General features: G+C 38.2%; 2 protein-coding genes and 1 long non-coding RNA gene across 3 annotated transcripts; 1 reads left to right on the forward strand and 2 right to left on the reverse strand.

Moving 5' to 3' along the window:
- Positions 1 to 940: 940 nt before the first annotated feature.
- On the forward strand, positions 941 to 1,440 carry LOC109218735 (lycopene beta cyclase, chloroplastic-like). Its single transcript, XM_019383116.1, has one exon. It carries the CDS (start codon positions 1,019 to 1,021, stop codon positions 1,415 to 1,417), a length of 399 nt encoding a protein of 132 aa, XP_019238661.1. The 5' UTR covers positions 941 to 1,018; the 3' UTR covers positions 1,418 to 1,440.
- A 319-nt stretch (positions 1,441 to 1,759) lies between these two features.
- Positions 1,760 to 5,114, reverse strand: LOC109218740 (putative late blight resistance protein homolog R1B-12). The gene has a single exon (XM_019383122.1). The coding sequence runs from the start codon at positions 4,448 to 4,450 to the stop codon at positions 1,829 to 1,831; it is 2,622 nt and encodes an 873-aa protein (XP_019238667.1). The 5' UTR covers positions 4,451 to 5,114; the 3' UTR covers positions 1,760 to 1,828.
- A 1,779-nt stretch (positions 5,115 to 6,893) lies between these two features.
- Positions 6,894 to 9,475, reverse strand: LOC109218739. Its single transcript, XR_002066814.1, has 2 exons — positions 7,990 to 9,475; positions 6,894 to 7,655 (listed from the first exon to the last, which is right to left on the reverse strand). It is a non-coding gene; the product is annotated as an uncharacterized LOC109218739 (long non-coding RNA).
- Positions 9,476 to 12,538: the final 3,063 nt, after the last annotated feature.

Here is a 12,538-nt window from a genome sequence, read left to right on the forward strand (position 1 = left end):
TGAGCGTCTACTAAAATCTATCCAATAAGATAACTTCGCCATTTCTTGAAGCTTTACGAAGAGATGAAAAGAAAATACAACCAACGCAAAATTTGAGAAAGATAAGAAATGTTGAACCTGGAAGGGTCGTTTATACTTTTCCCATGAGGCGGCGGCACGAATCGCGAAGTTACAGACACGAAGCGACAGATAATTAAGAGAAGCATTAAATGCCTGCAGCAGACGTGGTCAGAGCACTCGATGGCTTTTTCAGTTGGCGTATGGCCATACGTCACGGGCATCACGTCACCGATCATATCGTTTATTATCATTACTCTCTAATAAACGAGGGGACTATCTGTATTGGGTGATACCCTTTTTGGCTTGAGCCCGACCGGGTTGGGTCCGGTCCGGGGCAAGTCGGGGCCATCGAACCCGACCTGGATGCAAGGTAGAACGACGGCCACGTCAACAACCGAGGTCGACTCATTTCGAGACCGTTGCAGAGCTCGATATGAGTCACCACCGGATGGAGAAACACACAAGGTCGGAAGCCGGACTCGTAACGGATAACCAAGCGTCGCCGGATATCTCGCCCAAACGTGATTTTCTCAACCACTTCAGGCCATTAAGGCGTAATTACAGGGATCCACGATGTAACTAATTTACCTACCTTATTTTTACCCTTAATCAGAATGTATAAAAGGGGAGAAGACCCCATAAAGAGGGGAGGGGAAACCATTACTCTACAGTACCATCTCTCTCAATTCTTGTACGCTATCAAGCACAATTGTTCTAAGCAATATTATATTCTGCGATTATTTACTTTAACAGCAATTGTTGAGTCTTTATCTTTTATTTTCCTCAATCCAAACCTTTTGTATCTTTTAGTTCACGGATCCTTAAAACCCCATATAAATTCAATTGTTATCCGGATTCCAGGGTAAACAATACCAATGGGTGGTCCTCTTCCAATATAATCTCAGAGAGTTATTGGAATAGGTGGTACAGCTGGTATGGTCATCCGTCCACTGGTCATATGGTGGCGAGGACACTAGCTGCAGCTCCTGTTGTTGCAAATGCCATAATTCAATACCTTGGTTCTGAAAGAAGTCGTTCGAGTAATGAATTATCTGCTGCTGTTTGGAAAGATTTGTGGCCTATAGAGAGGAGGCGTCAAAGAGAGTTCTTTTGCTTCGGTATGGATATTCTTCTGAAGCTTGATTTACCTGCTACAAGAAGGTTCTTTGATGCATTCTTTGACTTAGAACCTCGTTATTGGCATGGCTTCTTATCGTCTCGGCTGTTTTTACCCGAGCTTTTAGTTTTTGGGCTATCTCTTTTCTCTCATGCTTCATATAGTTCTAGATTAGAGATAATGACAGAGGGAACACTTCCATTGGTAAATATGATCAACAATTTGTTACAGGATAAATAATGAATGAGTTATTTGCGATCTTATTCGATTTTACATACCCGGTATCAATAGATCAGTCTTCTTCAAAAAGTTTCTTTTATTTTATAAAAAACATTTTGCATTTCAATACCTGCTTTTTTATGCTTGCTCTTGCTCGCACCATTCTGTTTGCGATTCTATATATATCTTCCCTAGCTGCATATTTATAGTGTAGTATACTTAATAGAAACCTCCGATTCTTATACACCATAGACAATGCATAGTAGAAACCTTATTCATTTCGAACTATCGTACAAAACAGAATAAATATTACAGAACATCATTAGTTATTGTTTACAAAATACTAAATCAGAAATGGGTGAGACATGTATTAACATGCTTATTTCAAGGAGGTAATTATACTTTAACAGAGATGGAATAAAATAGAGAGATCTAAATTTTACTGTGACTGCTATGGATGTAGACCTTAAGGGAGTTATTTCCCATGTACTCTTCATGTTCTTGTTCAATATTTCTTGCACAACCCTCAGCAGCAGTGCTGCAATTATGTAACTCAATTGACTCCAAAGTACAAATTTCCCCAAAATCTGTTGGGATTTCTTCCAGGCAGCGACAATTCTTGAGAACAAGGCGTTTTAGATTTGGGAAGTTATCACTACTAGCTTCCCAACGCTCAAAATCTAGCTCACTAAGTAACAATAACTTTAGGCTTTCGAACTTGTCTTCATCACTTAATCTCCATATTGGACCACTGACAGCATACCTTTTAAGTTTGAGCTCTTCAAGATTTGGCAACATGACAAGAGTTGATATGTCTTCCCAAGGAAAACAAAATGAGCCAGCTAAAGTCAACCTCTTAAGTGATGTTGGGAAACCAAACCTCTTGATGGATAACTCACAAGCATAGCTAACACATTTCAACGCTTCGAGTTTTGTCAAGCTAGACATATCAATGAGTTGATTGGCCTTAACATCTGCTCTTAAAGAAGTTTTATAGACAATCAATCTCTTTAGATTGGGCATCCGGAAAAAGACTTCTTTTGTACAACTAGTGGAACAGACACCAGAAAGTTCCTCTAGATTTGGCATCCCCGTCACAATATGCTTATTTAGGATACTTTCTCTTCTAGGACTGGGTAAATAACTGTTTCTCTCTAGATGTATATGCCTCAAGTTCTTCATCATCCATATCTCCCCCGGTAATGAAGTTATAACTGAACGAAATTGTGCATGAATTAGAGTTTGTAAATTCTGAAGCTCTGAAATTGATGCAGCAAGGTTTCCACCACATTTTACTGCAAGATATCTCAAATGAAATAACTTTGTAATCGCTAGTGGAAATGAATGGAACGCACCAGTGAAGATGGCCAATACCCTGAGAAGGTTGAAACGAGAGAAAACTTCAAGTATTGTAGGATGTTGTGTAATATCTGAATATAAAAGGTTCCTCAACCTCATCCTCATCCTATGACGAAGGTTGTAATGGGTTGTAAAAGGTCGTCTTAATAGAGAAAATACGTAGATAGATCTGGCAACAGGGGGTAATATCTTGCAACAATCACCAACCAAATAATCCTCGGTTTGAAAACTGAAGCGACGAACATTATGCTTTTGTGTTAATGAAAGAGTAGAGTTAGTTCTCTCAACATGCATAAACTTTGTCATTGTAGCTTCTATCAAACAGAATTCACGCAGTAGATCATGCATTCCACATATCTTTATTTCACCATTGAATCTCCTTTTTATAGTCATTATCAAGTTTCTACTGATAAGATCCTCCAAATAATTTAATGCCACTTCCTCCAACCCACTTCCTGACGTTCTTATAAAACCTTCCGCGATCCATAATTGGATCAATCTCCAAGTATCAACCTGAAAGTCCTCCGCGAAACCACCCATAAAAAGAAAGCAAGGTTTGAGGTGATTAGGCAAGTGGTGATAACTCAAACCGAGCACTCTTAAGCATTTATCTGGATGACCAGCAACTATATCACCTAATGATTGGGCAACATCCTTCCAACTTTCTAATGTCCTGGCCGTTTTAGATAGATGTCCAGCAATCACCGAAATCGTCAAGGGTAGTCCTTGGCATTTTTCTACTATTTTCTTTCCAATTTCTTCCAACTCAGGAGGATGATCATGTTTTGGTCCAAACACCTTATCACGAAGTAACTTCCAACTGTTTTCTAAAGTCAAGAGGTTCATCTCATGAGGGCTGCTAGTATTTGCATACATCGCTACCTTTGTTTCCCTAGTAGTCAATAAGATTCGACTCCCATTGTTGTAATTAGGAAATATTCCTCTTATACTATCCCAAACATCCGTACTCCAAATATCGTCAACAACAACAAGGTATCTTCGACCCTTTAGGTTTTTCTGCACCACATCGGCCAACTCATCGTCACCCTTCGTTTCATAATCTTTTCTGTTGACAGTATTTGTGTGCTTTGAAATGCAATGTAAAGCATCTAATAACACATTTCTACTTCGATATTCTTGAGATATTGTAACCCAAGCAAGAATGTCAAAATGATACCTGATTGCGAGATGATCATAAGCTTTTCTAGCAAGCGTTGTTTTACCGATGCCACCCATGCCACATATTGTGACAATGTCTAGATCCGACAGTGGTCCTGTCAATCTCTTAACTATGATCTCCATGTCATCGTCAAGTCCCTGCATGGTATCATCTTCCAAATTTGACAGCATTTGATTACTTATTGAAGAAGTGCCAATCAAGGAATCCCCAGGTAATACAAGAGTTTGATCATCATCAGCATCATGAGTACTAGTGCTCAAGTCAGAAACAATCTCCATCACTTCTTTCTTTGTTATATCCATTTTTTCAACAACTGGTAGCAAATCCTCGTGTTGTAAAATTCCAAATGTCCAGCTTGAGCCTTTAATGATTTGATAAATCTTCAGCTCAACAACATCTTCTGCATAACTAGCAGCAACTCTTATTCTTTCCTCAAAAGATTTAGACTTTTTTAGTGTCAAACCTACTGTTGTCAGCTTCTTCAAGAACTTTTTGGAAATATTCAGCAGTTGCATGAAGAGATTCGAGCGCTTTAGCAGTTTGACTGTGAATGAGTTCTGGATTTCGTTCCTCAAGAATTCGAAGAAGAGAAATTACAGCACTATAAGCTGCCATTATCAACTACTCAAGAATCAGAATATTGTGGAAATGATGGCAAGAAGGAGAGAGGAGTAGAGAGGATTAATTAAAAATAATCAATAAATTAAAAAGATCAAAATGATATCAATATAGCTAGAGAGATTTAAACTTAGTACTCGAGTATCATAGAGTTTTCAACACCTTTAATTAATTTCCAACACCATGTTAGTGCCTTAGTGGTTATCAATATATAAATTGTTTGACTTATTAAGTAAAAAACTAACTCAATGCCAGTTGGTTGCGTGGAATCAGATCTGTCAAGTTATGTTGAAGAATACTAGGGATAATAATACTCCATCCATTTTCATTCGATTAATGTATTTCTTTAGTATCTTTTTCTTTCTTGTGATGGACAGTTTTCACTTTATTTAAAATGCACCAATTTGTTTATTTGCTCTGATTGGAGTAAACAAGAACAACTTTACAGTTCACATAATGGAGACGGTATGTGTTGGGTAATTTTTATCTAATTAGATAAGAGGTGTGAATGGAAAATGGAGGGAAAAGAAAAGTTTGAAGTTGTTTCATTTACTAATGCACTTTGTCCCTTATCGGAAAATGGAAAGAAAATCTTTGTGCTTATATAGAGAAGCACATCTTCTAGCTCTTAAAGAGTTAAGAAGAAGTGGTGCAGTATCCGATTATGCGCTCCAAGCACGCCCAACGCTTGTTTATTTGCTTTGATTGCGTTCTCTTTAATATATTTCCATCATTAGTACTGACATATGCAGACCAGACAGCATATCTGATCAGAAATCCAAACGACCATATTGATGGATTTTACAAGTTTATACCATCTGCTGTGTACTGGCCAATTTTTGTAATAGCCACATTAGCTGCAATAGTTGCAAGTCAGTCACTGATTTCAGCCACCTTATCTGTTATTAAGCAATCAGTTGTGTTGGATTATTTTCCTCGGGTGAAGGTAGTTCACACATCCTCCAGCAAAGAAGGTGAGGTGTACTCACCAGAAGTTAACTACATCCTCATGATTCACTGTGTTGCAGTCATACTAATTTTTTGGAGATGGATCGGTAAGATTCTTTAAATCCCGCTTTTAATCTTTCATTCTTGGTGTTATCTTACCGGAATTGATTCCTTTATGGACCCCTTCATATGAGGTGGTTGTTACTGTGGCCTGACATTGACTACTGGCATTTTCTTCACCTGATTTGGTGCTACTTGGTGATGACTTGTTTATTTTAAGGAGGAACTGGTGAAAATAGGACACCCAAACATAAGGACACTGCTAATGGATCCAGGTCTTCAGAGACTCTGCTTCTTCTATATAAATATCCAAGATGGTTTGACCCCAATTTTTGGTCATTACATAAAGAACATGAGATCAAAGTTATTGTATTTACAACTCTTAGACTCTATCGCTATCATATTCAGTAGTTTCCTCTACTCCTTGGATTACGCCCTCGTTATACCATAATACGTATTCGACAACACCCTACACTTCCAACCAAGAGGTTGTGAGTTCGAGTCATCCCAAGAGCAAGGTGGGGAGTTCTTGGAGGGAGGGATGCCGAGGGTCTATCGGAAACAGCCTCTCTACCCCAGGGTAGGGGTAAGGTCTGCGTACACACTACCCTCCCCAGACTCCACTAGTGGGATTATACTGGATTGTTGTTGTTGTTGTTTTGTCGTTGTATTCGACAACACCTACTAAGGAGTAGGGTTAGAACTTATTAGGTGCCCTAAATATTTCGAAACCAAGATGAGGGATTCTATCGAATGGAACAACGAAAACAAACTTTTGTGCCCATCGAAGCATGGTCCCAACCATGTTCATCTTAGTTGTTTTGAGTTGCTGGTTGTCTTTACATGTGGACACTTTCACGTAGCATCTCTCATTCTTTATATCACTAAATACAACAGATTTTATTTCTACAATCATCAGTCTATATTTTTCGTCCGCCATAAATAGTTTAGTCGTTCAAAAGTCAACTACTGTAAGCCCAAATAAGGAAGAAAACTGGTGATTAGGTTTAATGTTTAGTGACTAAGGAACTGGGTAAACTGAACCCGAACCCTAAACCCTGCTGCGACGAACGGGAGAGATTATATTCTTCATATCCATATCTATATATATAAGTAGATGATTTTCCTTTTCCATCTTTGATTAGTGTTTAATTTCATTGTTTCTCAAGGTCAGTGGGATTCGGAAATCAAAGAAAGTGTGTAAATCAGGTCATGCCTTTAAGGGAAATATTGGGATGCTAACTGTAAATAGTTTCCAAAATAGAGAAAGATTTCATTTTTTTTAACTAGACTTAAAAGGAAAGTGTGTCGTATAAATTGAGACAGATGGAGTAATAAAATTCAACAAACGAGCCACTAGAACAAAAGAAAAAAGAACAACTCATGTAGAGCTGACACACTTGAAGAAATTTGATTACCTCTACACAACAACCCAATAAGATTTACAAATTTTTGTGTTAAGAATACATTGCCTTAGCTAATCTTGGTTTTGCTTGAGCAAGAAGTGGCAATGTACAAAAGAGATCACTCTTCGACGACTCAATTAAGTCATTGCATCGCGAATTTGGTGGTAAACTCCAAGTAAACCCGTGAAGAAGCCTAGCAAGTAACATGGTAGTAATGGTAGAACCAATTTTCACACCAGGGCACCCTCGTCGTCCAGTGCTAAATGATAACAATCGTAACTCTGAATCATTGAGAACTACTTCACCATTTTTTTCCTTAAGAAAGCGCTCTGGCTTAAACTTCATCGCCTTCTCCCAACCTCTAGGATTCCGGCCAAATCCAAGACGACTTAATAGCACTACACTCCCTTTGAGAATGAAGTATTTTTCACTAATATATAATTGTATCAGAAACACAGACATGAGGAACGTTAAAAGGCGATATGGGATAAAATCGAAAGGCCTCTTTTATGCAAGCTTTGACCTAATTTAGCTGTGGCAAGTCGGATTCTTGAACAAATCTATTGTTCCTAATGACAGTATTGAGTTCTTCTATGGCCCTTTCCATTAACTTTGGTTGGTTCAACATTTTTGCAAGTGTCCATTCAACTGCATTTGAGGGATTATCCATCGTTGCCAACATGAGTTCCTGTATATTAATGGTTTGCAACCAATCGTGCATATCAGCACCATCCAGTGGCGTAGCCACATACATTGAAGGATGGTCAACTGAACACCCTTCATCCAAAAAATATATTGTGTATATAGAAACTTATTATTATATATATAGGTCAAAAATTATTTTTTATATGTATATATTAAATCTTGAACACGCTTTGAGAACATTAGAAGGGAATAGGAATGTATATTAATTGTTTGTAACCATCTACTTTCTCACCGTTTCAATATTTTAATTTAAACGAGGAGGTCACACAATTCAACAATGCCGTTCACATGGTTTAAGGGATTTAAAGTATACTTACAAGGAGTTGGGCTTTAATCTCTTTAACATTCAGCAATTGATTCCCATTGGCATCTTTGAGCATGATAAGAACATCAAGGATGTCTTCTTCTACAACTTTGTTGCCATCTTCCCAAATCTGAATCCTCTGATCAACTTCAGTATCAATGTGTTTTGTTGCTGTGGCAAAGGCTTTCTTGATAATTGCCTTGTGACCATCCAAATCAAACACACTTAACTATGGTAAGTAATCTAAGATACCAAAATAATGGAGGTATTCAAGAAGTGTGAAGAATGGATCAACTTGCTCCTCAGCTTCTTTTCCATATAATCTCTTGCTGAAAATCATATTCCTAATAACATTCCCACAATAATATCTTGTCATTTTCCTCAAGTTAATTACCTGTTGATTGCTATATTCATTGTAAACGAATCGAAGAAGGTGGTCAGCTTCTTCATCCCTTTTATGATGAAGCCACTGAAGAGATGTATGTGAGAGGACATGAGAAGCAAGAATTCTTCTCATTTTCATCCATTGATCACCTATGGGCAGAAAAACCAAAGTCAAGTAGCCATTGCTAACTGTTGGGAATAAAAATAATAGTCCCACCCAGGAATAATATCCACGGTAAATAACAATAACACAAAAGAGTAACAAAGACATCAACTCTTTTAACGGGGTAAAATACAATACCCGAGTGGAGAAATATTTCCACTATAATATTACAACTTAGTAGTGTCAAGAGACTACTACAACTTCGAAAGAAATAACACTCTTTATTTTACTCACACTCACTATTTATCTCACAGACTACAATATGTGGATTACTCTCTCTACGCTCTATTGTGCTCTCTCTGATTTGGTGTTTTTGAAATGAGGAACGAGGCTTGCTATTTATAGCAAAACTTGCCAACTATTGGACCAATCAGAATGGTTTCTTTGCAATTTGCATTGCAATTTGTAACCGGCCAAAACAAGTTTTGGCAACTTATTGCAACTTGGTTCTTGTTTCAGCCGTTATTGCAACAAGTTGCCATTGCAACTTGTTGTTATCTTCTTCCTTTTTTAATTGCTTTTTGTTTTTTGTTTTTTTTGTTTTGATTTGGCCCCTCTCTCCCTTAATTTTGATTTTTCTTCTTCATTCCAAGTCTTGATCTCAATCTATGAAAATCTTCAAATTTGAGAGGCTTGGTAAAAATATCCGCAACTTGATCATGAGATTTCACATACTTGAGCTCAACTTTCTTCTTGGCAATGCTTTATCTGATGAAGTGATACCTTGTATCAATATGCTTGCTTCGATCATGATACACTGGATTCTTCGCGAGTGCCTGTGCGGATTTGTTGTCAATACAAATCTCTGTAGCTTCAATTTGTGGTAAATTGAGCTCCTTCAATAATCTTCTCAGCCAAATAACATGACACGTACAAGACGTTGCTGCTACATATTCAGCTTCACAAGTCGAGAGAGTAACTATGGACTGTTTCTTTGAACTCCAAGAAATAACAGAATCACCCAAGAAAAACACAAAATCAGTTGTACTTTTTCTATCATCAATATCTCCCGCATAATCACTATCACAAAATCCCATAAGGTTGAAATCACTAGAAGAAGAATAAAATAACCCAAAGTCAATAGTACCTTTAAGGTAACGAAGAATTCTTCTAGTGACTTTCAAATGAGCGGAGGTAGGAGCTTCCATGAAGCGGCTTACTACTCCAACTGCAAAGAGTATATCTGGCCTGGTACAAGTCAAGTACCTCAAACTTCCCACAAGACTTTTGAAAAATGTGGGATCCACTTTTTCTCCTTCATCAAACTTGGACAATTTTGTCCCACTCTCCATCGGTGTGTTCACAGGGTTGCAAATCGAGCATGTTGAACTTCTTCAATATCTCTTTTGTATAGCTTTCTTGAGAGATAAAAATTCCATCCTCCATCTGCTTCACTTCTAGGCCCAGGTAATATGACATGAGCCCTACGTCTGTCATCTCGAACTCATGGGACATATCTTTCTTAAAAGCTTCAAACAAACTTGGGTTATTGCCCGTGAAAATAAGATCATCAACATAAAGACAAACAAGTAAGCTATCTCCATTAGTATGAACTTTAAGGTAAAGAGCATATTCATGGAGACAACGAGTAAACCCATTGTCTTGAATTTGTCGATGCAACTATTCCATGCTCGTGGGGCTTGCTTTAATCCATATAAAACCTTCTTCAACCGCTACACTTTATATTCATGATTTTTGACCACGAAGCCCAATGGTTGTTCAACATAGACTTCTTCTTCAAGATAGCCATTCAAGAAGGCTGACTTGACATCTAGCTGATGGATTTTCCACTTCATTCGCGCTGCCAAAGAGATCAGCAAACGAATCGTCTCCATGCGGGCAACAGGTGCATAGACCTCTTCATATTCAATGCCTTGCCTTTGCTTGTAGCCTTTAGCCACAAGTTGTGCCTTGTATTTCTCCACATCTCCATCAGCATTCTTCTTTATTTTGTATACCCATTTCACTCCAATTGCTCGATGACCCTTGGGAAGAGTTGTTAACTCCCAAGTGTTGTTCTTCTCTATTGACTCAATCTCCTCCTCCATGGCTTGTCTCCACTTTTTGTTTGTAACAGCTTCATCAAAGTTCATTGGTTCACTGTCAGCAAAGAGACAACATAAAAAATCAAAATTAGTAACTTCTTCTGTGTCCTCATAGAGCTCTTGAATGCTCCTTGTCCTTTGCGGCTGTTCATTTGAACTTTCTTGAGAAGAGGGAGATGCAACATTGGTTGGAGAAGGAGGTGGAATTGTATCCTGCACAGGTTCCAGGGTCTCTGGTTCTTCTTCATCACTAAGATATGGAAGAAAATCATATAAAGTTTCTTCCTGAGCTTCCAATCCCATGCCAATTCTTCATCAAATTCAACATCGCGACTTACCACCACCTTACCACTGCTTGGGTTGTATAACTTGTAGCCTTTTGAACTCGTATCATAGTCAACAAACACATGCTTGACACTTCGATCGTCAAGCTTTGCTCTCCCTTGATGTGGCACATGAGCATAGGCTATGATCCTAAAGATTCTCAAATATTTGACACTTGGCTTTCTTCCACTCCATGCTTCTTGAGGGGTTTGATCTCTAACATTTCTTGTTGGAGACCTGTTGTTCAAATAAACTGCACAAGAAACAGCTTCGGCCCAAAATTCCTTGGGCATACTTTTAGCTTTCAACATACATCGAACCATATTAAGAATCGTTCGATTCTTCCTCTCTGCAACTCCATTTTGTTGGGGTGAATAAGGTACCGTTAGAGGGCGACGAATTCCATGAGACTGACAAAAGTCATTAAATTCGTTTGAAGTGAATTCTCCTCCTCTATCAGACTTTAGAGCTTTAATTTCATAGCCACTTTCTTTCTCCACAAGTACTTTGAAATTTTTAAAAGCAGCAAAAGCTTCAGATTTTTGGTTCAAGAAATAAACCCACGTCTTTCTACTAAAGTCATCAATGAAAAGCAAAAAGTATCTACTTTTACCAAAAGAAGGTGGATTTATTGGTCCACACACATCATTGTGAACAAGCTGGAGTGGCTTGGTTGATCTTGACATGGCCTCCTTTGGAAAACTCTCCTTGCATGTTTTCCTAGAAGACAAGCTTCACATAGTTGATTTGGATGGTTGATTGATGGTATCCCATGTACCATGTTCTTTTCTCTCATTGATTTGAGCGCTTCAAAATTCAAGTGCCCAAATCGCATGTGCCAACACCATGATTCATCTTGCACATTAGCCTTCAAACACTTTGCATCAATTGTTTTAAGATTCAGAGAAAATAATCTATTCTTTGCCATATGCATTTTAGCAATTAGAATTCCACTTGAATCTCTAAGCCAAAGATGCATATTTTTCATGTGGATGTCATATTCCTTTTCAAGAAGTCGGCCCAAACTCAAAATATTACTTTTTAATTTTGGCACATAATATACATCTTGAATTAGCTTGTGACTACCATCTTTTCAGGAGATCAGAATTGTCCCTATCCCTTCGATTTGAATCTTTGATGTATCTCCAAAGGACACATTACCTCTCACCGTTTTATTGATCTCCACAAACTTTTCTTTGCATCCACACATATGATTGCTTGCTCCATTGTCCAAATACCACGAGCTGCAATCATCCCTGTCTTCTTCCTTGAGTGCCAGCAATAACGTTGACTCATCTTCTTCCTTCTTGTCGTCAACAAGGTTAGCTTTCTCTTCAACATTTCTACGACATTGCCAAGAGTAGTGGCCAAATTTATGATAATTATAACACTCAATTTTGATTTGTCATACCTTTGTCCATTATTTTCTTGGTAGTAGCCACGTCCTCTTCCTCCTCTTTGTCCACGAGCACGACCTCTGAATGTTTGGTGGATTTTAACTTCATTGTTGAAGCTGTTACCGTTACTTCTTCCTCTGCCATGACCGCCACGGCCTCTTCTTCGTCCATTCCCTCGATAGCTTTTTTCACCTCCATAATCCTTAAAGGATGCCTGAGTTTTAAGAAGTTGCTCCAGTGGTACTTCTT

The sequence above is a fragment of the Nicotiana attenuata genome, unplaced genomic scaffold, assembly GCF_001879085.1.
Source record: "Nicotiana attenuata strain UT unplaced genomic scaffold, NIATTr2, whole genome shotgun sequence".
Taxonomy (NCBI): Eukaryota; Viridiplantae; Streptophyta; class Magnoliopsida; order Solanales; family Solanaceae; genus Nicotiana; species Nicotiana attenuata.